A 23,448-nucleotide genomic window follows, 5' to 3' on the forward strand; every position below is an offset into this window, starting at 1 on the left:
AGGGATTTGAATCCGGATAATTATGCTGGCGATGAGTTTGGTAAGGAAGCCTCATTTAGTTCACATTCAGGTCGAGTCTCTCTCTCTCTCTCCGTATAAAGATGTGTCTATTTTGAGACTCAGGAAAGAAATGATTCTATTTGCAAAGTAGATATTTGTTGGTTGTTTATTAATCATCACGAACAGCTTTCCACTGGATTCACTGGCACTAAATGGCTGCCCTTCAAATCTTATCCTTAAAGCAGGATCTTGGGGTTCTCTGGTGGTTCAGAGAGGAGGGGTTTGGAGCCAGACCACTTGGTTTCATACCCAGCTGCCCCATTTCCTGCGTCACCCAGGCACATGACTGTCTTTGCACCTCAGTTTTCCCGTCTGTAAAATGGAAGGATCGTAGTAATTGGGACTTACCTTACAGTTTGTGTAAGGACTGAATGGCACATAATCAGCTGTCCCATTCTTAAAACCAAAGTGAGGAGTATCTGATAAAAACCACTCCTCCCCTGCAAACAAAATGATTTTTGTTTTCCTTTTGGCAATGCTTGGTTCTTTTTTCTCTTTCATTTTAGCAAATCATTGTAGAAGGAATTTTGCAGCTTGGCTAAAGATACCGGCTAACTATTATGAGTAGTTTATGGCCTGGTGGTCAGTGAGGCTGCTGCTTACAGTCTGAGCTAGGAAAGGCAGAAGAACATGTTTCTAGAGGAGTTAAGGGCTGGAGGTGGGGAGGGAGATTTGTTTGCACAGACCAGAGGCCTCCCAACAAAATCTCCAAGATCTTTCAAAAGCAAATCAGACCGCTGACCAGCTGGCTGAGCCGGCAGAGTTGAGCAGGATCTTTCTGTATTAACCGTGAGGTCTGCTCAGGAGACTACCTCCGCTGGCGCCCACCCCACATGCACGTGAAAAAAGGAGGCAGACTTTGCATCAGGGCGGTCGTCTCCAGAGGTCTGTGGCCAGGGGACAAGCCCGTCCCCTCTCGGATCCCAGGCCAGATGGAATAGGAAGATCCGGATACTAAAAATCAACTTGTCACCGAGACATTCCTCAACTGTTAACAATCAAATTGGGGCTGAGGGCGAGGGGGTGGGAATACCAAAAGGACATCAAAGGGGGTCTCACGCCCAGACTCCGCTCGTTTCAAGGCTCTGTAATTTGGGAAGGTTGTATGCTAAATAATTTGCGAGGCTCCCAACATGCAGGTTATTGTTTGTGGACAGATGGTGCATTGCGTTTTATCGCTTTTCCTTCTGTGGGCCCTCATATGTGGGACTGATGTGTATTGTGAAGTCTTTGTCTCCTTGCTAAAATCTCTAATCTAAAACAGGCAATCAAGCACAGAGGCAGGGCTTCAGAAGGCATCATCAGAGTTTTAAAAGCAAAGAAAAAAAAAATGGGGAGGGGGGAAACCAGACATCCAACTGCAGTTACGAGGCAGATGTGTTTGCAGAGAACGTGAGAGGTTATTAGGGTATTAAAAGTGGACAAATGAAAGGGATTCGGAAGCACAGAGGGAGAGAAAGGGCCACCCTGTGGCAGTGGTGGGCACCGGGGTGGTGATGCCTAGCATCACCCCTGCCTGCAGCCTCTGTCCGGGCCTCCACCTCCCCTCCAGAGACCGGGGGTCTTTGTCTCTGCAGGCGGTCATGGCCGGGCCTGGGAGGCCCCCTCTCGGATCCCAGGCTGCCCTTAAGAGTTAAATCATGTGGATATACAGGAAGGAAATGAAATAGACGAACTTGCTCCTCTTTTCTTCCTACGGATTTTTCTTTTTGATTCTGAAGATAGAATTACTGTTTGTAAGCATCTGAAAGTCATTAGAAACCCTGCAGTCTGTCAGGTGCCGACGCAAGAAACTGCTGAAACCAAACGGGTGCCTGCACCGAGGGCTGGGAATTCATCATGTGCTGATGAGCAGTTATAATAATATATGAGCAAATCACAAGCATTCTGCAAATTAATCAAATTTTTTTCCCCTTCTCCCTTGTCTCTGGGAGAGTGGCTTTGCAGGCAGACGTAGGTGAAGCAGTTTTACTCACAGATGGTCGCTCTGGCATCAGATGGAATTTATATAACAGTAATTCTGATTCTTTGCCAAAGAGGCAGCGAACACACCAGGGAGATTGTAGAAGGCAAGTCATGTGGTTTTGCTGAGGTTGTTGTGGGAAGTTTAAGGGGGGAAATCTCAAATTTTCCTCTTTGCCTTTACTGTTTTTGCCTGAAGGGCCAGAAACGGAACGCCGTTCTGCCATGGGCGAAATCCGTCACGTCTTTTCTCGCGACTTGTGCTGAAAGAGTGCTTCGCAGCTGTTGCAACTGCTGGCGGTGACAGAGCCCCAAGACTCCGGCTCCTGGCTGGCTCCTTACAAGATTTAAAGGGGAGAGGGTTCAGAAGGTGGCCACGCTGCACGCTAGGAAGAGGCAGAGCTGCCTCCTCGAACGCCCACAGCGCTTACTTACCCTCCTGCTCCCCGTGGCATTGCTAAACCTATAAGGGCTTTTCTTTTGAAGTGTTTTATTAAATGAAGAGTCTAACAACCCTCACTTTAATTACACACGGGCTCCGTTTATAATTCCTCTGGATTTATTCAAGTAGTTGAAAACGATGGTGCCTGGTGATTAAGCTGATCATCTTAGTTTAGCAGCTCCAAAACCTGGGAGAGAGAGAGAGAGAGAGTGTGTGTGTGTGTGTGTATACGTGTGCAGCGTGGAGGTGCTACTAGTGTGTGCTTGCACATGGTCGCTTGTCCCTATGCCTCTCCGTGCTTCGGACACCCCCCACTCATTTTAAACTTCTCTCTCCCTTGAGAAACCTCATCTCGCATGGGACAAAGGGATACATGAGCTGACCCTCTTGGGTCCACACTGGATCACACCACAAGGTGACCTTATCCCTGCTGAAGGAAGGATGATACCAAGATGGCGTGTAGACTGCATTATGCAATACAGTCCTGATGCTGTGAGGTTTTTTCCCCCCTCCCCCTGATGTAAAGCCCTGCCCATTTGTTTTGGTTTACGTGACTACAGAGAAATAAGTGGATTAGACGGAAACTTTCGCATGCTTCATTGCAGCTGGGTGCGGACATCTGTCATTCCTCAGCCATATTCTGGATTATGCCAGCAAGAGGATATGCAAAGTCTGACACCTTTGATTTTAGAGAGAGCCTTTTATAGTGGGGGGAGAGAAGAGAAGAAAGGAGGCTCATTTCCTTTGTGACTTCATAAAAAAAAAAGAAAGACACCTCTCTTCTGTGCTTTATTTTATTTATTTATGTCTGCCACGTGACATTAGTGGCGCTCCAGGACGAGGGCTGAGCATTGAAAAGTTTATGCTTCCATCTTTCCTTTTTACTTTGTAATTTTCTATTGTTCACAGTACCAATTTGTTGAATTGGGCATGATAAAAAGTAGCTATTTTAAATATATCCAGTGTGCCCATCTATATGGACATATACTGTGGGTATGGATTGCGGGTGTCTGATTCCTTTATGGGAAGAGAGATGTGCGATTCTTTCTCACACATAAACTCACATTAATACAATACAACCTCACTGAATTTTGATGGAATGTGACTGCTCCCGCGACACTGTTTTTGGTGAGCTGCTCTGCAACCCATATGGCCCCCTCAACCCACTGTAGGAAATGCACTAATGTTTTTATGAAAGATGTGTGCAGGTAGTGAATTATCCACAGATAACCTTGGATGCCAGCTTTCAGTGGATTGGATATCGATACACTTAAGGCGCTTCATGCTGGTGGTTTCATAGGTTGGCCCCTCCCCTTGTGGCTTTCCTGGTGCCATACAGAGCACAGCACACCCTTGGCACAAGCCAAGTTCCAATATTGGCCCCCCTCCCACATTTAAATTGTACAATAAAACAGAAACTACAATTAAGGGCTGATGTGTTCATTTTAAGCGACACAATGGAAAACAGGAAGCGATTGAACCAGCAGGGACCACCCACTTGTTTATTTCACTGGGTGTGTACAAGAATGCAGTTCATCTGCTGGGTGAAAAAACACACAAAGCCTCACCCAGTCTCCCTGCCCCAACCTCAAAGAAAGTGCGATACTGGCTGTTTAGTTGAGAGTGGTACAAAGTGGAGATTGGAAAGTCCAGGGCCCACAGGCGCCTGGCTGGTGATGCCTGGGAAGTAAATGGGTGCCAGGCAGCGGGAATAAGTGGGACCCAGCTCCCCAGCGGCTGCCTCCAGGAAGATCTTGCCAGACCTCCTGACTTTGCAAGAGAAACTGGAAATCCATGTTTTAATGTGAAATATTTTTTTAAATGTAACATTGGCAAAGAATTACATTATTTTTTTAAAGAAATAGTGTTGGGGTAAAAAAATATGTGGGCCTGCAGCTTGTAACCACTAGGAGGGTGAATGCATTTATGTCTACAGCAGTGATGGAATCTATGGTGCAGCCACTTGGCCCCCATGGGGGAGGCCTGGGGGCTTTTGGAGCTCACAGTCAGGGTGGGCCGTGCCATCCCAGTCCCCCACAGAAAGTGGTAAGGTGGAGGGAAAGAGTGAGGAGGGCAGGGCGTGGTTCTTGGAGATGTGATTGGGATTCTGAGCTTCAATGCAGGAAAGAGGAAAATGCAGAGCTACCCAGTATGTCAAGGTGCACCTGAGAAGCCGTTCAACACTCTCCACCAACATGGAGAATGGGAGGAAGAGCGTAGTATTAATAGCTGAGATTGGGGTTACTAAAGGGACCCCCTGGAACACAGAGCACTCAGATTTTCCTGCTGAGGAAAACAGCAAGGCATGGTGGGGCATTCCAGGTATGAGGCACAGACCAGGTAGGGACAGTGTGCAGGGGAGGGTGCTCCAGGGTCACCTGTTAGGAGATGTGGCCTGCACGGAGGAAGGAAGCCAAGTGCCAGGCTCTGAGCAGGGTGTGCATAGCAAGGTGGGGACTCCTGTGGGCTGAACCCCCAGAAAGAGGTCCTTCAGTAAACAATGTCTGGTTCCTTATCCAGTCCCTACTGTGTGCAGAGCCCGCCAGAGGGCAGCAGTTTCCAGCCTCCTAGAGGAAGGAATAGGCCCACCAAGCTCACATCACAGGAAGCCATTAGCGAACAGTGCCTGACAGAACATAATTAAGTGCCTAATTGTGTGGTGCCACAGATAAGTGGAGCTCTGCAGGCTGGGTCCTGAGAACGGCTTCTAGGAGGAGTTGGGGCTTTGGTGGGTCTCCATGGAAGAAGATGTGGGGGATGGAGATGGGTGAATTTCTGGTAGGAACGACAGTGTATAGTAGGTAAGAAGGGATTGCAATTTGGAAAGCCAGGTTAAGGAGGTGAGATACTGCAGTGAGAAATAGGGAGCCATGGATGGCTATAGAGGAGGGGTGGGCACATGTATAGCCAGGATTTGGGGGCTTGACTTGGTATGGATGGTGTGGCTTTCTTCTGCCTGGAGAGGTCTCACTGTTGGTCTGAGGTGGACTATTGACCCAGTGGACTTGATGGTACCCAGAAGAGGGTTTACAGGGACAGGGCTGGCTGTCACCACCTCTGCTAAATTCTGTGCATCCTTACAGCCCATCTTATTGCCAACAGGGATTTCAGATAACTGTGTTTAGCCCAATGTTCCTAAGGAGGGAAGCGAGGGATATTAAATGTGTGAATCATAGATGCTGTGTCTGCTAATTTTAGACTCCTTATTTTTGCCATCTCTGAGTGTCACCCTAATAATTTCACTTAATATTTAAAAATTAATTGGTTAAAAACTTAAAAATACACAACTCTACCTTTGTTTTAGGAACAATATCCAACTCTGATTCACTAGTTTTTGGGATTTTTGCTAAAGCTGTTAACCTGAAAAGTGGTCAGCTTGGTTCCATTTAAAATTACCTTTGAAGCCGGTTTAATAAGCACCTCTCCCCCAGCCCCCGCAATGTTGGAGAGAGAAGGGAATTTCTGGAGGAGTGAGGTGGGCCACCAGCCCCTCCGCTCCCGGCTCCCCCACTCCAGCACTTCCAGGCCAGTGCCTTCTCTTTTGTTTCTCCCGGCATTTCTTTAAAGACTAAATGCACTCACCCAGAGACAAACTCTGGGTATCATTAGAGTATTATTATATTACACATCGAAAAATCTTCAAAAACAGAATGTAAGTTCATCGACCCTTTGAAGGTTATTTAATGATAAACATAAATGCTTTCATAAAATCCGGGCAAAGATTTAAGGTCCCCGATCAATAGTTGCTGTTGAGTGCACACCGGCAGGGCAGGCCGGCTTGCCTGACCACCCAGGCGGGCTGGTGGCTCCACTCATCAGAGGAGCCTGGGTAAGCAAATAAACAGGATATAAGGCAAAATCTGTAGGGCATGTGCAATGGCGGGGGATGAAGTTGCTGAGGAAGGGAGCCACCTAGAGGCCAGGCCCCAGGAAGGGTAGCCCTGAGGCCAACACCTGGTGGGGCTGAGCTGGGAGGCATGGGAGACTCTGCACCACCAGCCAGAGGCTCCTCTCTGCTGATGCCCTGCTGAAATCTGGCGTCATCTAAGCTCTTATCCTAACTCAACTTGGGCCTCAAGCTGCAGGGAGACAGCAAGACACAGTGCAGGTTGAGCTCCAGCTGCAGGACCATGTTCTGCCTCTCTCTGGCTTTGTGGCTCTGGACAGATGCTGTGCTAGTCCATTCTCACACTGCTACAAAGATATGATCAGAGACAGGGTAATTTATAAACAGAAGAGGTCTAATTGATTCATAGTTCTGCATGGCTGAGGAGGCCTCAGGAAACTTACAGTCATGGCGTAAGGTTAAGGGGAAGCCAGGCATGGGGGCAGGTGAGAGAGAGAGCAAGTGGAAACTGCCAAACACTTTTAAAACCATCAGCTCTTGTGAGAACTCCCTCACTATCAAGAGAACAGCATGGGGGAAATGGTCCCCATGATCCAATCACCTCCCACCAGGTCCCTGCCTCAACACCTGGGGATCACAATTCAAGTTGAGATTTGGATGGGGACACAGAGCCAAACCATATCATCCAACAAATGGGAGTCCAACCCCTGATTTCAGCATTGGCAGAGGAATCAAAATGCACATCTCCCATTTGAAGTTCAAGGTTACCATGCAATGGGCACGTAGTAGGTAGAGTATTTTAATACTTTCAGCCTTTTCTAGCAGACATTCATTTAACTCTATGTGCTGCACTTTGTGCTAAGCATCAGGCCTCATCTCATTGAATCCTCACAGCAATCCTATCAGGGAGCTATTATTATTATTGCACCCATTTTACAGATGAGAAAACTGAGACTTAGAAAGGTTAACTAGCTGGTTCAAGAGCACACACAACCGATAAGAGCCAGATACGTTACAGCCTTGGTGTCTGGCTTGAAAATCTACAGTCTTCATCACTGTGCTTGAATAATGAAAAATGCTGCATGCTAGCAGGGCAGTGGTGACTTCTCAAAATCTGCTGTGCTGCCTTCCCTGATCCTTGGGTTGCAGGCCCAGCAGACTGTGTGTGTGCCATATGCCCTCCAGAAGTTTTCGTGTCAACAGAAGTTAAGTATTACCTGTTTGGTTCTGTGACTTTGGAAGCATCTCTTGATGTGGGGTGTTGGTTTCTTCCTGTTCACAGAAAATCAATCAAATCCACTTTTAAATAAACATTCAAAATAAACTTTTAATTTTAGTATGGATTTAGATTTATAAAAATGTTTCATAGACGTGGGATGTGGTGCTTCACGCCTGTAATCCCAGCACTGTGGGAGGCCATGGCAGGCGGATCACCTGAGGTCAACAGTTCAAGACCAGCCTGGCCAACATGGTGAAACCCAGTCTCTACCAAAAATACAAAAATTAGCTGGACCCATTGGTGCACGCCTGTAGTCCCAGCTACGCAGGATGCTGAGTCTGGAGAATCACTTGAACCTGGGAGGTGGACGCTGCAGTGAGCTGAGACTGCGCCACTGTACTCCAGCCTGGGTGACAGAGCAAGACTCAGTCTCAAAAAAAAAAAAAAGTTTGCATAGATAATACAGAGAACTCTCATAGATTTCACCGCCATTTCCCACTATTATTAACATCTTACATTGGTAGGGTATGTTTGTCACAATTCACGAAGCAATATTGACACATTATTTTTAAATAAAGTCCATCTTGTATTCTTAGTGTTTTAGTTTTTATCCAATGTCCTGTTCTGCTCCAGGATACCATATTACCTTAGGTGTCCTGTCTCCTTCCACCTTCCTGGCTGCAACAGTTTCTCACTTTTCTTGTTTCTGATGACCTTGACAGTTTCCAGGAGTATTTTGCAGAACGTCCCTCAGTTGCAATTTCTCATGTGTAGACTGGGGTTATGGATTTAGGGAAGGAAGACCACAGAGGTAAATTATCATTCTCATCATATCAAGTCAAGGGCACATGCTGTCAGCCCGACCATGGTCTGCTGGCTGAGGTCATGTTTGTCTGGTTTCTCCACGGAAGTTACTCTCCCGTCCCTTTCCATACTGTACTCTTTGGAAGGAAGACACTTGGCACAGTCCACTCTTAAGGAGTAGGGAGATATACTCTGTCTCCTTGAGCAAGAAATAGCTACAAAATTATTTGGAATGCACAAGGCATTTGTCAATCCTTCCCCCTCTATTTATTGATGCAATCATTTATGCCAGTATGATTTGTGGATATTTATTTTAGACTCTGGGTCATAATCTGATATTATGTTGTTTACTTTGTTACTCAAATGGTTCTAGCTTTGGGTATGGGGGCTTCTTCAGCAAGCTCTGTGCTAATCTGACACCCCCACTCCACCATCAATATGTGGGTTTTTTTTTTTAGTACTTTCTTACTTTCCAGCACTAAATACCCCAGGATTATTTTGGTGTATTTCCTATCCCAGTCCTAGAATCAGCCATTTCTCCAAGGAGCCCTGGTTCCCTTTTTTTGGGAGTGGTATTAGAAACCAATGTCACCACTTCTAGACCCTCTCAGCTGACAGAATAAGGAAATATATGCTTGTGTACTAACTCCTGTATATACACACATCTATATTATAAATATGAAGTTAAGCTTGAGTTCACACAGATGTCTTCAATCCATTACCACACAGATCAAAATGCACTTGTAAAATAAGTACATTTTTTTTTGGGTAGCCTTCTAAATTAAAACCCAAATCACAGGAAATTTGAAACCTAAATTTATTTGTACTAAGGATATTCCAAAGTGTTTTAGCATCTTTGATGAGATGGATGAATATTTTTTTAAAACTGAAAACATAAATTACGTACCTGATTGGAATCATTCTCGCCTATTTGGAATTAGGAAATTTTTTTAAAGTATATGTGCAACTGAGAAAACGGCTCTCTCTGTGGGCCTAGTGATTCTTTATGTATATTTTTACCTCTCTCATTGCCCTGCTGAGCCATTGAGCCTCTTGAAGCTGAAGGCAGGATTGCCAGGGTCCTGGGCTGGCATCCTCCCATTTTGCAGCCTCAGGGTCAAAGTGGTAAATATTCAAAGGAAGCAGCAGGTGATGGTGAGGGGCTTCAAGGTCCCCAAGTGAAGACCAGCCAAGCACCCTGCAGGCCTGACCCACTCATGAACCTGTTGTACCACCATACCCAGTGGATTCCCCCCAGGCCGGCGAGGCCCACTCTGGGGAGCTGAATTTCTTTTTCCTCCTTTTCTCTCTCTCTTCTTTTTCTCTCTTTTTTCTCTTTCTTTCTTTCTTACTTTCTTTCTTTATTCCTTTCTTTCTTTCTCTCCCTCCCTCCACCTCCCTCCTTCTCTCTCCCTCTTTCTTTCTCTTTCCTTCCTTTCTTCCTCCCTCCCTCCCTGTCTCTTTCTTTCCCTTCCTTCCTTCCCTTTTTTCTTTCTTTCTTTCTTTCTTTCTTTCTTTCTTTCTTTCTTTCTTTCTTCTTTCTTTCTTTCTCTTTGTGTCTTTCTTTCTCTCCCTCCCTCCTTCCCTCTCCCTCTTTCTTTCTCTATCCCTCCTTCCTCCCTCCCTCCCCCCTCCTTCCTTCCTTCCTTCCTCCTTTCTTACTTTCCTTCCTTCCTTTCTTCCTTCTCTTTTTCAGAGTCTTGCTCTGTTGCCCAGGCTGCAGTGCACTGGCACTCCAACCACTCACTGCAATCTCCAACTCTTGGGCTCAAGTGACCCTCCTGCCTCGGGCTCCCAAGTAGCTGGGATCACAGATGTGTGCCACCATACCTGGCTCATTTTAAAATTTTTGTAGGGATGAGGGCTTATTATATTGTACAGGCTGGTCTTGAATTCTTGGCCTCCAGCAATCCTCCTGCCTTGGCCTCCTAAAGCTGTGGAATTTCAGGCCTGAGCCTCCCGTGGCCCTGAATTTTTAATGTATCCTATTGACCTATAAGGGGTCAATGTATCAAATGTATCCAATGGTCAAATGTATCCAATTGACCTATAGGGGGATACATTTTTAATGTATCCAATTGACCTATAGTGATGAAGACCTATAGTTTCTTACCTAGCTGCAGGCATTGCCTAAATGTTCCTAATTTCAAGGAGTTCAGGCGGCGCTGGTTGTGCAGCTCTGGGAGAAGTGTGTTATAGGGAGCCCCTCTAGGTGCTAGTGGGCAGTGGCTGTTCTCAAGCCTTACAGCCCTGTGTGTGGGAACTGATGCGGAGGCTGCTTCTCTCCACTTGATCACCTGCTCCCTTCTAGGCAATGGCACTGTCAAACGTGATGCAGGACGCCCTTCTGCGGTAGAGACATTTTGTGATCCCATGCTCTGAAAATGATGTTCCTCATGCTCAATGCCCAGCTTTGATGGGCTTCTGTTCCTGTAAGGGGAGTGACATCTGGTGCATGCGCTATATCACACACACACACACACACACACAGACACACAGACACACACAAACACAAACACACACACACAAACACACAGACACAGATGCATACAAACACAAACACACATACGCAAACACACAGACACACACAAACACAAACACACCAACACACACACAGACACACACAAACACAAATACACAAACACAAACACACCAACACACACAGACATGCACAGACACAAAAACACACAAACACACACACAGACACAAACACACAGAAACACAAACACACAAACACACACAGACACACACAAACACACAGACACACAAACACACACACAGACACACAAACACACAGACACACAAACACACACACAAACACACACACATACACATGGTACACACCCCTTCAGGGGGTTCATGGACCACCTCTTGGAGCATCTTTGACTCCTAACCAGAGGCCCCTCTTTGTAGAGACTCTTCCAGCAAGCAGGTTGCAGTCCATGGCAGGAGCAGGTGGAGAGACGAGCATTCTTTTAGAGAAGACATGAAGTTGAATTCCTGATCAGTAAGCAGTAAGTTCCATACGTGTGACTTTGGATGATCATTTAATCTCCCTGGATCGGGGATTTCATGTCTGTAAGGTGGGAAGACATGCCTCTGCCATATCTCCCTACTGACAGTCATGAGGACCAACTGAGGCCACTCATGCTGATGCACTTTGATGAGTGGGTGCCAGAACATGTTCACCAATGGGCACTGTCACCACTCCAGGACTAAACACCACAGGGTGGTCACCTCTTCTCTCCCCACTCTCTTACCCTCTGCCCCACACTTGAGGAGAAGCCATCAGTTTGGAAAGTCTGGAAGCCCCATAGACGCAGCCCCCTCTCTTCCACAAAGCCAGCTGCCCACAAGTGTGGTGCTGTAATGAATGGATGGCCCTCCCAAGGGCAGGCATTTTCTACTCCCCCTTAGGTGCGGCGAAAGAGCAGATATTTCCATCCTAGCAAGTAAGAAAAATATCTCGTTTTCCCACTTTCGTTATAAACAATGTACGACTTGCTTTCTCCTTACTCCTCTTGACCCTCCGCACTGTATACATATTTATATATTATTCATAGTGGATTAAAAATGAATGTGCTCTTTACCACGGCTCTACGGCGCAGTGACAATACAAATTAACGTATGATGTACTTACTTTTCGCATGGCAGTGATGGGAAATGTTGATGGCCTCAAAGTGAGAGGTAGAGAGAGGGGAGTGAGGTGGGGCGGGCAGCTGGGGGGGCCCCCATCTGGCCACACCACCAGGGCTCCGAGCCCCGGATACAGACAGATGGGGATTGGGAACATTCTGGGAACTGGTGTGGCGGCAGTGCTGGAAAAGTCTTCCCAATTCTCTTCTCCCACGGAACGAGGGCCAAGTTTCCCGGTGGATCCTGTGTGCCTGGCCCCTGTTCACCCTCCCCACTGAGCTTCCCCTGTACCTCGCTGACCTGCTCCTAGGATGCTGCACTGACCCAGGCTTCCTGCTTCTGTGCCTGGGCTCAGGTGTGCCCCTCAGACTGCAGTAGCACTGTCTCTCTTTCCTATCTCCTGGCAACCTGTTTCATTCATCTGTTCCTTTGCTGGAAAAAAATGCTTGGCGGAAATCTGTGATGTGCCAAGCACCGTGCTGGGTGGTGAGTAACAACAATCATCAAAAAACCCAAACAACCCCAAAATAAAAGCTCAGTCCTTGTCCCCGTGGAGCTGACAGTCTGCCTGGTGGGGAAGACAGCCGTGATTGTTTTATTTGTTCAGCTTCTGCTAGCAGCCAGACTGAGGAAGAGGCGTGTGCTGGGATGTGTGTCACAGCCATGGTGGCAGGCCTGGGGTCATCCGGGAGGCCTTCCCCAGGCAGAGGCAGCTGCATGGAGACCTGGAGGATGAGTTTGCAGGAGTTGGATGAAGTAGGGGCAGGCGGAGTCCAGATCAAGGAGACGATCAGGGAGGATCGAGCAAAGGTCCCGGGGCAAGAAAGAGCATGATGCATTTGGAGAACAGAGAGAAGTCTCCTGTGGCCAGAGTGCAGCAAACTCTGTGGGCTTTGAGGGAGATGAGGAGGGGGGATGCTCAGAGGCTCAGATTCCTCCTGGCAGGTGTTACGGGAGCTCCCCATCACCTGTACAATATCACAGCCCGCACTGCCTCCCAGTGCTGTTTGGGACCTGGCCCCCAGCCAACTTAGCCCTGCCTTCTAAATGGGGAGTTCCTTCTGGCAAGAGGCCTCACCCACATCAAATTCTATCTCACATTTGCTGAACTTTCTCCCAGTGAAATGCACCTGTTAACAACTTGTTCCTTTGGGCTTTGAAGGTCCTCCGGTTTCCCAGATCCCCCATTCAAATGCCTATGCCCCAACGAGAGACAGTCCCTTAAGCTTTCATGGTGCTACCTGCGGCAGGAAGCACAGGACAGTGGCACAGGAAGCACTTGCTAAGTCAGTACTTTCAATGAAGAACCAGGCAGAGCTTCCCCTGAGTCAGCTTAGATCAACAGCAGGATGACAACAGCAGCCGTGCCAATCACCAGCAGCCGACATCTTGGAGTTCTTAGTCATTTACCAATGTGTCACATGCCATCATCTGATGCTCACAGCACTCCTGTGATATAGGTGTCAGTATTATTGCATCATTATCAAGGTGTGGAAATGGAAGTCTTGAGTTCCAATGGTTGCCCAAGGTCAGAGAGAGAGGAGACTGAAGTTCAGGGTGCTAGTAGCTTAGCAGCCTTACAGAAGAGGGAAGCAGTGGTAGGAACCCAAGCTCCTCGGTCCACTGGGGAGAAGGAGTGCCCTGAAAGTAAAGCAAAGGTGCCAGAACAAGAGAGCCCTGGGTCTTCCTATTTGACCAAAGGCCATCCTGGAGTGTGGTGCTTCTTAGCAAGTTCAACTTGGGAGAGGCTATCGCCTTGATGCTCTCTCCAATGGGGAGCTGGCAGGAGTGGGTGTTATTCTCTTCAGTTCCACCACAATGGAAGCCTGCTTGACCCAAGTCTGTCTTAATACTTATTCTGCATCTTCAACATTGATGGACATTAGCATCTTCCTTGCACCTCTAGGAATCCCCAAGTCTAGGTCCAGTCAACTAAGATGGCACAGGCAACATGGCTGGTCTTTTGTTTCAATAAAAAGAGATAGATGGGCTGGGCACAGTGGTTCACGCCGGTAATCCCAGCACTTTGGGAGGCTGAGGTGGGAGGATCACCTGAGGTCAGGAGTTCGAGACTAACCTGACCAACCTGGTGAAACCCCATCTCTATTAAAAATACAAAAATTACCCGGGCATGGTAGCAGGCATCTGTAATCCCAGCTACTTGGGAGGCTGAGGCAGGAGAATGGCTTAAACCCGGGAGGCGGAGGTTGCAGTGAGCTGAGATCGTGCCATTGCACTCCAGCCTGGGCAACAAGAGTGAGAGTCCGTCTCAAAAAAAAAAAAAAAATGAGATAGATGGAAGTGAGCAGGCCACTGAGGGGCTGCCTTGTCACCTCTGGGACTGCAGCAGTTTCTCCTCTGGGGATGAGATGACCTACCTCCGTCTAGAGAGATCTGACTTCTTCCAAACCCACAGCCCCCTCAGCAGGAATGTCTCGCGGTGTTGTTCCATGGGCCCCTCTTGCTGCTGCTGCCTTCAGGAGGGTCTCTGCTGTCAGAAATATGTGAAATCCACAGGGACGTATTCAGCAGAGCTCAGCACTTTTTTTTTTATTTCTGGAGCACTTGCTTATGTTCTCTGACCCAAAGCCAACAGATCCCAGTCTTATTATCATCAGGGGCTTTTACAGGGACAAATGGTAGAGAGACATTTGGAACTTTTTATCCAGATTTACTTGGACTCAGAAATGTGTCATGTCCAACAGTACTGTGCATAGCAACAGCTTTCTGTTTGGGAATAAATGTTCTCATCATCAAAAGATCAGGCTTTCAGTTATATTTGATTCTTGGGAAAATATAATGGCTTATTCCGGGCCTATCATAGCTTCTCCCAGTCAACTTCCCCAAGGGTGGGCCTTTCACTTCTTCATAGAACTTTCTTCCACATCAGTCTCATGGGAGCCTTTCAGCAAACAACTCAGAAAGATGTGTGTGTGTGTGTGTGTGTGTGTCTATAAACAATATTATGGATATAGAATAAAATGCATTGTAAATTGTGTATAAACTAACACATTGTGTGTGTGTGTATGTGTGTATGTGTGTGTGAGCCTATAAAAACATATTTTAATCACAGTCTTTGTAATAAGTTTAGAGAATGAGGGTGACTAAGTACTTTATATCCATTGGAAATTTGTTTTAAAGCCAAACCTTCTAGATTCACTGTATCTCAGCTCTCTCATCTGTACAATGGAGCTGATATCATCCCTTGGCAAAATTGTCCAAAGCTCAAATATGAGGACAAACATGCAAAAATGTATGTGAAAAACTGTGGAATGAAGGCCTTCAGGGTCTTTAGGTACTATCGGTATCATCTACAAAGCTTCTACTTACTAGATACACTGCAAGATCAGGATTTATTATGATTCTAGCATTGTATAGACTTCTTTCTACAAATGGATATGTGCATAGCTTTAGATGGATTTACATATAGATTTCCATCTCACCTAAGTGAAAATGAAACCAATTCAATACTAATGTTTTGACCAGTGAAGTATCCAAATCTGCCAGAATTATTATTATACATTTGGCTATTCCCAAGAAACAGAGATTCAAAATATAACCATAGGATCAAATCATGATTAATATTTTAAAATCGATTGGTGGAAAAAAGGTACTAAGTGCTTTTATACCAAGTTGGCCAAATCAAAAAGGCTTTCATTGCAAATAAAGGTGATATCTGAGGTCCACATTTTAGTTTGCCAAGAGGCACGTTGCATCACTCCTGTGGCAGTATCATTTGTAGGGAGGGTGGCTTCCATGTAGCATAGGATTCATACGTGAAATTATTACTCAGTAATGTGACAATCGAAAGTACAATAGACAGTTGGCTGGGCGTGGTGGCTCACGCCTGTAGTCCCAGCACTTTGGGATGCTGAGGCGGGTGGATCACGAGGTCAGGAGATTGAGACCATCCTGGCTAACACGGTGAAACCCCATCTCTACTAAAAAAAAATACAAAAAGTTAGCCGGGCGTGGTGGCGGGTGCCTGTAGTCCCAGCTACTCAGGAGGCTGAGGCAGGAGAAAGGTGTGAACCCGGGAGGCAGAGCTTGTAGTGAGCCGAGATCACACCACTGCACTGCAGCCTGGGCAATGAGTGAAACTCTGTCTCAGAAAAAAAGAAAGAAAATACAATAGACAGTTTTGCTGATGAACAAAACAACTGAAGAATGGAAGAACTAGTGTCATCCTGGTAAACCGAGGCAGATTTATAAACAATAGTGAGGTTTGGTCACTTTGTTTCATAGTGCTGCTGGCCTATTTGGATCATGGTACCAAGGGTTTTGGTTTTATTTTTTATTTTTACTTACTATTTGGAGTTCTTTACTCGAAAGACTTGTCATACGATAGTGACATTCTCCATCAATAAATTATTGCCATATAATGAATAAATGAAGACTTAGCCCTAGCTTTATCTGAGCCATGGTAATTAGGACAGTGGCCAGCCTTTGTCCATGAACTGCTACAGAGCTGCCCTTGGTAGAAACATAGAAAATACAGTCCATTTCAGAGAAGCTTTGGCCAAAGCCTCGAAACATTTTTCATGTTTCCCGGTGTCTTGCTCCTTCTCTATGTTGTTTGGGATGACCTTCAATTGGCTTGTAGGCCTCCAGCTGCAAATTGGGCCCGCCTTTTTCTTGCTTAATAGTGTCCATTTCAGAGTAGCTCGAACCCTCTCTCAGTGAGTCCTGGGCATAGCTTCGGGTCCACAGGGATGATAACTTAAAAAATTGGATGGCTGAATCTTGGGGGCTCTGTGTTGTCTCTAAGATGCTTGGCCAGGACGATCTACTTGGAACTCACTGATGCCCAGCTTAGCCCTGACTTAGATTCACCATTAAGGTAGGGAGAATGGGTGTGGCTTTGCCCAGCCCATTGCCTCTGCTTGGCATCCTAATTCCATCCTTCAGTCTATGCCCTAACTCCCAGGTCATGAAGAACAGGGACCATTTGCATTTTTTTGTACAATCAAAAATTTGCATTGGAAATATGTCCCAGTTGTCCTTCGCCTCCCAACCCAGGGCCTTCCCTAGGTGACCAAGCCCTTAAGGTGAAAAGGGTGGCAAGACAGCAAATGGGCAGTCACCCTGGGGACTCCTTCTCTTACCTGGCAATCATGGCACTGGCCCCTCGTGCTAGCTGTGCTCTTCCTCCTGTGGTTGGCTGTCAGGAAGGGCCAACAGCAAGTGCACTGTTCTTGCACTTTATTTTGTTCTTAACTCCGAAGTCTGTAGATTTGCACATTGTCTTCTTGAAGTGGGAAGGTTGATCAAATTTAGCCTTGTGTTAGGGACAACAGTAGAAACAGAAGAAGCAGAAGCACTATCCAAAAATGTGTAATTCCTGGCCAGGCATGGTGGCTCACGTCTGTAATCCCAGCACTTTGGGAGGCCAAAGTGGGTGGATCACCTGAGGTCAGGAGTTTGAGACCAGCCTGGCCAACATGGAGAAACCCCATCTCTACTAAAAGTACAAAAATTAGCTGGGCATGGTGGCTCATGCCTGTAATCCCAGCTACTCGGGGAGTCTAAGGCGGGAGAATCACTTGAACCCAGGAGGCAGAGGTTGCAGTAAGCTGAGATCATGCCACTGCACTGCAGCCTGGGTAACAGAGCAAGACTCCGTCAAAAAAAAAAAAAAAAAAAAAAAAAAGAAAATCCAAAAATGTATAATTCCTTAGAAAAAGGCAAGGTGATACAAGAAGATAATAAATAATTCCTGACTACCTGCTTTGTGCCAGGCACTGGGCTTGGCATTCATAACACTGAGATGGTCATGGTTCTTGCCCCAGGAATTCACGGCCTTTTGGGAGGACCAGTACATACACTCAGGCCCACAAAGCAGGCATCCTGCTGATCAGAGCCTGAAGAGAGAAGTGGGTTTGAGCCTGCAGAGAATGAAGTGGCATTTCAGAGAGAGTGTAGACAAGCAAGGGTATGGAGACACCGCACAGTGACGTCTATGTGCAGAGACCATCTGATGTTTGGTTTGGTGTGGGCAAAAGGGGTTGTGCTGTAGCGTGGAATGGAAGGGTGTTTTAGGATTGAGGCATGAAAGTCCTGATTATTCCTTTGGAGGCCAGTGGCCATAAAAGATCTGGGGCAAAGAAATCACAGGCTGAGCTTCTGCTTTAGGCACTCACTCTGTTGTCCTAGGGGAGGACAGGCTGGAGGTAGGAAACTGGAAGCATGAAGGCCACCCGCGGGCTGCCATGTTCATAGTCTAGACAATAATTGGTACACACTGGACCTGGTTCTGAAGTCAGCATTGCAAAGGAAAAGATTCAACAGGTAGAATGGATTAGTCCTGGACACCAGTTGGTTATGAGGGAACAAAGAGGCAGTGAATTCCAGAAGCCCAACAAGAAGCAAGAATTTAGCACTGGGTGCAATTCAGTGGGAAAGTGAGCTTCTGCTTCCAACGTTGCATTGGATTCCTGTTTCTCAGGAACAAGACTGTTTTGCTAAATAGACACAGGACTGCTATTACTGCTTTAGAAAAAGTGCTGAATATGTGTTTGCTTGTTTTCTGGAGCCAATGATGGGGCTCTCCATTTATTTACTTGTTTATTTTTTTGAGCAAATGAAACCCAGCTCTGGGCCCTGACCTCTCTGAGTGCTGGGTGAAACAGCACACGAGAGCTTCCAGGAACGGCTCATCAACAGCTTCCCGGAAGCAGGGGAGATGCCATTGCTTCAGAATAACTTCCCCAGCCAGATGTTTTACCAGTTCCTCGAGATGGTAGAGTCTGTGCATGGCTGTGATGCATCAGGGTAGAGATGTTGCGCTTGGAGGATTAGGTGAACGTCCACAGGAATCCACCTCCTGTTCCAAATTACAGTCTTTCCAGGAAGGTTTCATTTCAAGAGTCACTATTCAAAATCTACCTTCTTTAAAACTCATGCTGGCCTTGATTACCTGTTCATCTTTCTCCTGGTCCCGACAACTTTTGCTGCTGCCCCTGAGACCCTCAGACTCTAGAAATCCCCCCAGCTCAGCCCTTCCAACTCTGCCTAAGAGCAACACTTGGGTGACACCCCTCACTCACCCCACCCCCAAACACACGCTCCCTTGCCATTCTTGGTTTGCTCAACAATAAAGAGTCAACGGGAGGATCAGAACATGAGCTGGCTTTGCCCTGAGGCCTGAGTCAGACTCCCAGATGGAAGGATTTATGGTCTTTGTGCAGAATTGGGGTCAGCAAAGTGTAGCTCATGGACAAAATCTAACTATTGCCTGGTTTTTTGTTTGTTTGTTTGTTCTTTGTGTTTGTGAAAGGGTCTTGCTTGTTGTCCAGGCTGTAGTGCACTGGTACCATCATAGCTCACTGCAGCCTCAAACACCTGGCTCAAGTGATCCTCCTGCCTAAGCCTCCTGAGTAGCTGGGACCACAGGCATGTCCCTGGCTAATTTTTAATTTTTTTTTGTACAGACAGTCTCACCATGTTGCCCAGACTGATCTCAAACTCCTGGGCGCAAACGACTGACTTGCCTCAGCCTCCCAAAGTGTTGGGATTCCAGGCATGAGCCACTATGCCCAGCATTTGTTTGTTTTTATATAGCCTGTGAGCTAGGAATGGTTTTTCCATTTTTTTAATGTTTAGGAAAAAAACTCAAATGAGAATAATAGTAGTTCATCCCACGTGAAATTTATATAAAATTTAAATTTCAGTGTCCATAAATAAAGTTTTGAATTTCATCAATAAAAAGTTGAGGAATATTCGTTTCCTGTCTTGTTCTCTAAATACCTACACAATATCTTGGATTTTGCCTCTTTGCCTGCAAATCTGGGACTATTTACTATTTAACTCTTTATAGAAAAAAATTCAGATATGGGGAGACTTATCTTCAATTACCTAGAAAGCCTGGGTTCAAAACTCTAGCTAGAGCCTGGTGTGGTGGCTTGCACCTGTAATCTCAGCTACTTAAGAGGTTGAAAAGGGAGGGTCCCTTGAGGCAGGAGCTCGAGACCAGCCTAGGCAACATAGCGAGATCCTGTCTCTAAAACAAACAAACAAAATTGCTGGGCATTGTGGTGTACCTGTAGCCCCAGCTACTCTGGAGGCTAAGGCGGGAGGATGGCTTCAGCCCAGGAGTTTGAGGCTGCAGTGAGATATATATAATTGCACCACTGCACTCCCAGCCTGAGATGAGGAACGGGACTTGATCTCTAAAAACAATAACAAAAATATTAAGGGTGGGAAGAGCTTCTAAATCTTAGCTTATGTGCCTGATGTATCCGCTGCTTTTCTCACCCTCACTATCTGATTTTTGCAAAGTAATAATAATATTGAACATACTGGTGATTGCAATTATGATCCTTTGAGCCCTGGGGGCCAGGAAGGTGTGAGCAGCAGTGCTGACCGGCCACTCTTTCTGCCCACAGGTCACAGGCCTTTCCAGTGCCGCTACTGTCCCTACAGTGCCTCTCAGAAGGGGAACCTGAAGACCCATGTCCTCTGCGTCCATCGCATGCCTTTTGACAACAGCCAGTATCCCGACCGCAGGTTCAAGCGCTCCAGGGTTGACTCGGAGGCTTCTGGGAATTTCGAGGAGCCTACAGCTGTCAAGGCGGGGAGCTCTGCAGACCTCACGGAAGAGGGCGGCAAGGGCCAGGAGGAGACCAACTGAGCAGACCAACCTGTATATTGCAATAGTATTTTACACAGTTTTAACATTATGCATCTGGTAAAAGTTTGCTAACTGCATTCCAAGGGGAAAAAAATCATGTACAACCCCCCTAATAGTGTATAGAACATTTAAAAAATTTTAAAAGATATCTATATATATATTAAAAAAAAAATTCCCCAGCCCTTGAAAATGGCTGCTAAACTGTTACCCGGCAACAAGTACTTCCAAAACAATGCAGGTGGGAGAAAAGTGATTTCAAAAATTCTTGGTGCCCTCCGAGCTGGAGAGAGCTGGGGGCCCTTCCAACTCGAAAGTCGTCTTTGTCCAAAAATAATGCTCTTAACCGAAAAACGATACCATCTAAACGATTTAGTGTTGCGTTGAAGATGGAGGGGCTGTGTTTTCGTTGTTGAAAACACCTCTATAATCTGACACCAGCTGCTGTCATTTGCCTAGAACCCTAATGAGATGTGTCGGGAGGCAGCTGCGGTGCCAGTCAGACTGGAGCGGTCACTGCAGAGAAAATCAATTCACGTGGTGTTGTAACTGCACTCTTGGAGAAACCTTAGACGGCCCGCAGCCAGCGCCGGGGCTGACCGGCACTGCAGAGGATTGAGATCTTAAATGCGCATTTTTACAAAATACACAGCCAAATGAAATCAATGATCAGGAAGTGTCTGCAGACAAATGTCCATTGCAGGTTTGATGAGTAATTCCTTTTTTTAGATCAAATTGTTCTCGGTGGTCTTTTCTTCTTTTTTTAAAAAAAATTTTGGATGAAGAAGGAAGTTGCTATTAAAAAAAAGTAGGGTACATTATATAAAATGTTGTTAGAAAAACTAGCTAACCCCATCCATAGAAGATGCTGGTGAAGCAATTAAAATTTAGGTAATAATAGAAAGATTTTTTTATTATGATTTTTAAAATTTTACTTGAATGAAGGCTGCTCCGGTCCTTATTATCGGATTTTTTTTTCATGTGTTGGTTTTTATAAGTGTCACAGACATGAAGCAAGATTTTCTTCTCCAGCAAGCTCTTATGAAATAGCTTGTATTAAAATATGAATCTAAACATCGTGCTCTCTATCTCTAATGACGAAAACTGTTTGAGTTAAAAATGTCTGTTTTTGTAAAACAAATGTGTTCTATATTTTTGTAGATTTTAGATTTTCTACTGATTGGATACTCCAAATTTATCAAGTTCTGCACCACACAGAAGGAGATTTTGAGTGTCAATAATGAAACACTTAATTCATTAAAAAAAAGATTTAAGAAGACTAGTTAAAGGTTTATTCTTGAATCTGCTAGCATGGTGTAAAGTTGAGCCTTTTAACATACTTCCTTTGAGTGACATGAAATTGGTGCTGTTGCTTGTGGTAGAGAAGTATGAAAGTATTAACTTCTTCTAAAACAAAATCATTCAGACTTAAAAAAAAAAAAAAAAAAAGGTCAATATTTCCTTGCAGGCTGGGAGCACAGATTAAACCCCAGGGCCTTAAAAACTTCAGCTCTGCCTACAGCAGTTTACAAAAATACTAAACTGCAATCAATGTAAATAAAATTCTTAGTGCTATCCTGAGACCAGAAAGAATCTCAGGCTAATAAGGAATCCGGTTTGCATATGCTGTCAAAAGGGTGTCATCTAACCGAGGTTTCAGTGTAAATGAGGTCGCTGTGCAACTTGGACCCATCTGGCATAGAGCAAGCTGCTTTCTTGTTTTTCTAGTATAGTTCTCACTGCCTTACTTAAATCGAGTTGATAAACTTAATGCAACTGTTTCTATGATCCTAGAGAAAGGACTGAAATGTTATTGAAAACTTTCCGACTGTAGTAAGCTTTAGGATTTTGACTGCACTACTGTGTTTGGTGACTGTGCCAGTCCCTTGCTTTCTGTGTTTGCTCTGCCTTTGGTATCTTAGCAAAGAAAAATTAAAAAAGAAAAAAAAAGATGAAAAAAAAAAAGAAAAAAAGAAAAAAAAGAGGAAAAAAAAGTGGGGAAAAAAATGAGAGCCACATTCCATTTCTAGCACTTTGGGAGCTCTTTCAGTATTTTTTTGTGTCTTTTCAGCATCCTCAGATGCGACAGGCAATAATTCTGTTTGTGACACTGGGAACATCCCCTCTTCTTTGTGGTGTGTGTGTTGATTCCATTTTGTCCAGTGCTGCTGTCCTTCCTCCCCCTCTGACACAGGCCTTCTTTCCAGAACATTTGTAACTTGTAATACAAACAAGTGACAGCCACAGTGATGCAGCGTCAGTTTCTGAATGTCATCAGGTTCTCATATCTAAACATGTCAAGTTTTTTCCCTGTAACTTCTGTAGTCTGTGATGCTGGTCATAATACTGTCTACATTCCTACGCAAAGAAAAAAAAATCTATCTTGGAGGAAATCTGAGATCAATAGGAGTAGAGGATTTTGTTGCTATGCTTGTAACAAGTAGAAAACTTTGTATTTAAAGTTTATTCTTGGTCATTATTTATTATTATAATACATCAGTTGACAGAACTTTATTCTGGTATAGAAAGTATTAAAAGTTGTTTTTTCAGCAATGACTGTTTTCTTTCTGCTGTTAGAATAAAATGTCTTTGAAGCAGCCCAGTTTTATCCAGTGTTTTACGCAATAAAACCTCTACCTCTGGGAAAAAAAATCACATCTTTTCCTACTCGCTTATGTTTACTAGGAGGAGTAAAACATATTTTTGCAGGTTTGTCAGACTTTGGCAAGACGTTGTCAAACTCCATGTATAAAAAGCCCTGTACTGGGCAGGGCGTGGTGGCTCACACCTGTAATTCCAGCCCTTTGGGAGGTGGATCATCTAAGGTCAGGAGTTCAAGACCAGCCTGGCCA

The 23,448-nt window shown here is 45.5% G+C and overlaps 1 protein-coding gene across 19 annotated transcripts in view; it reads left to right on the top strand.

Moving 5' to 3' along the window:
- Positions 1-23,193, top strand: part of ZNF536 (zinc finger protein 536) — a 489,498-nt gene extending 466,305 nt beyond the window's left edge. For 15 of the 19 annotated variants that reach the window (XM_063599531.1, XM_055103794.2, XM_055103798.2 and 12 more), the window contains one exon: positions 20,355-21,984. In XM_063599531.1, the coding sequence (XP_063455601.1) occupies positions 20,355-20,599 (245 nt within the window). In that variant the 3' untranslated portion in view covers positions 20,600-21,984. Of the gene's footprint in view, positions 1-20,354 lie in introns of all 19 variants that reach the window. The other 4 variants (XM_057300667.2, XM_057300668.2, XM_063599534.1 and 1 more) reach the window with 3 other exon arrangements.
- Positions 23,194-23,448: the final 255 nt, after the last annotated feature.

The sequence above is a fragment of the Pan paniscus genome, chromosome 20 (genome assembly GCF_029289425.2).
Source record: "Pan paniscus chromosome 20, NHGRI_mPanPan1-v2.0_pri, whole genome shotgun sequence".
NCBI classification, from domain to species: Eukaryota; Metazoa; Chordata; class Mammalia; order Primates; family Hominidae; genus Pan; species Pan paniscus.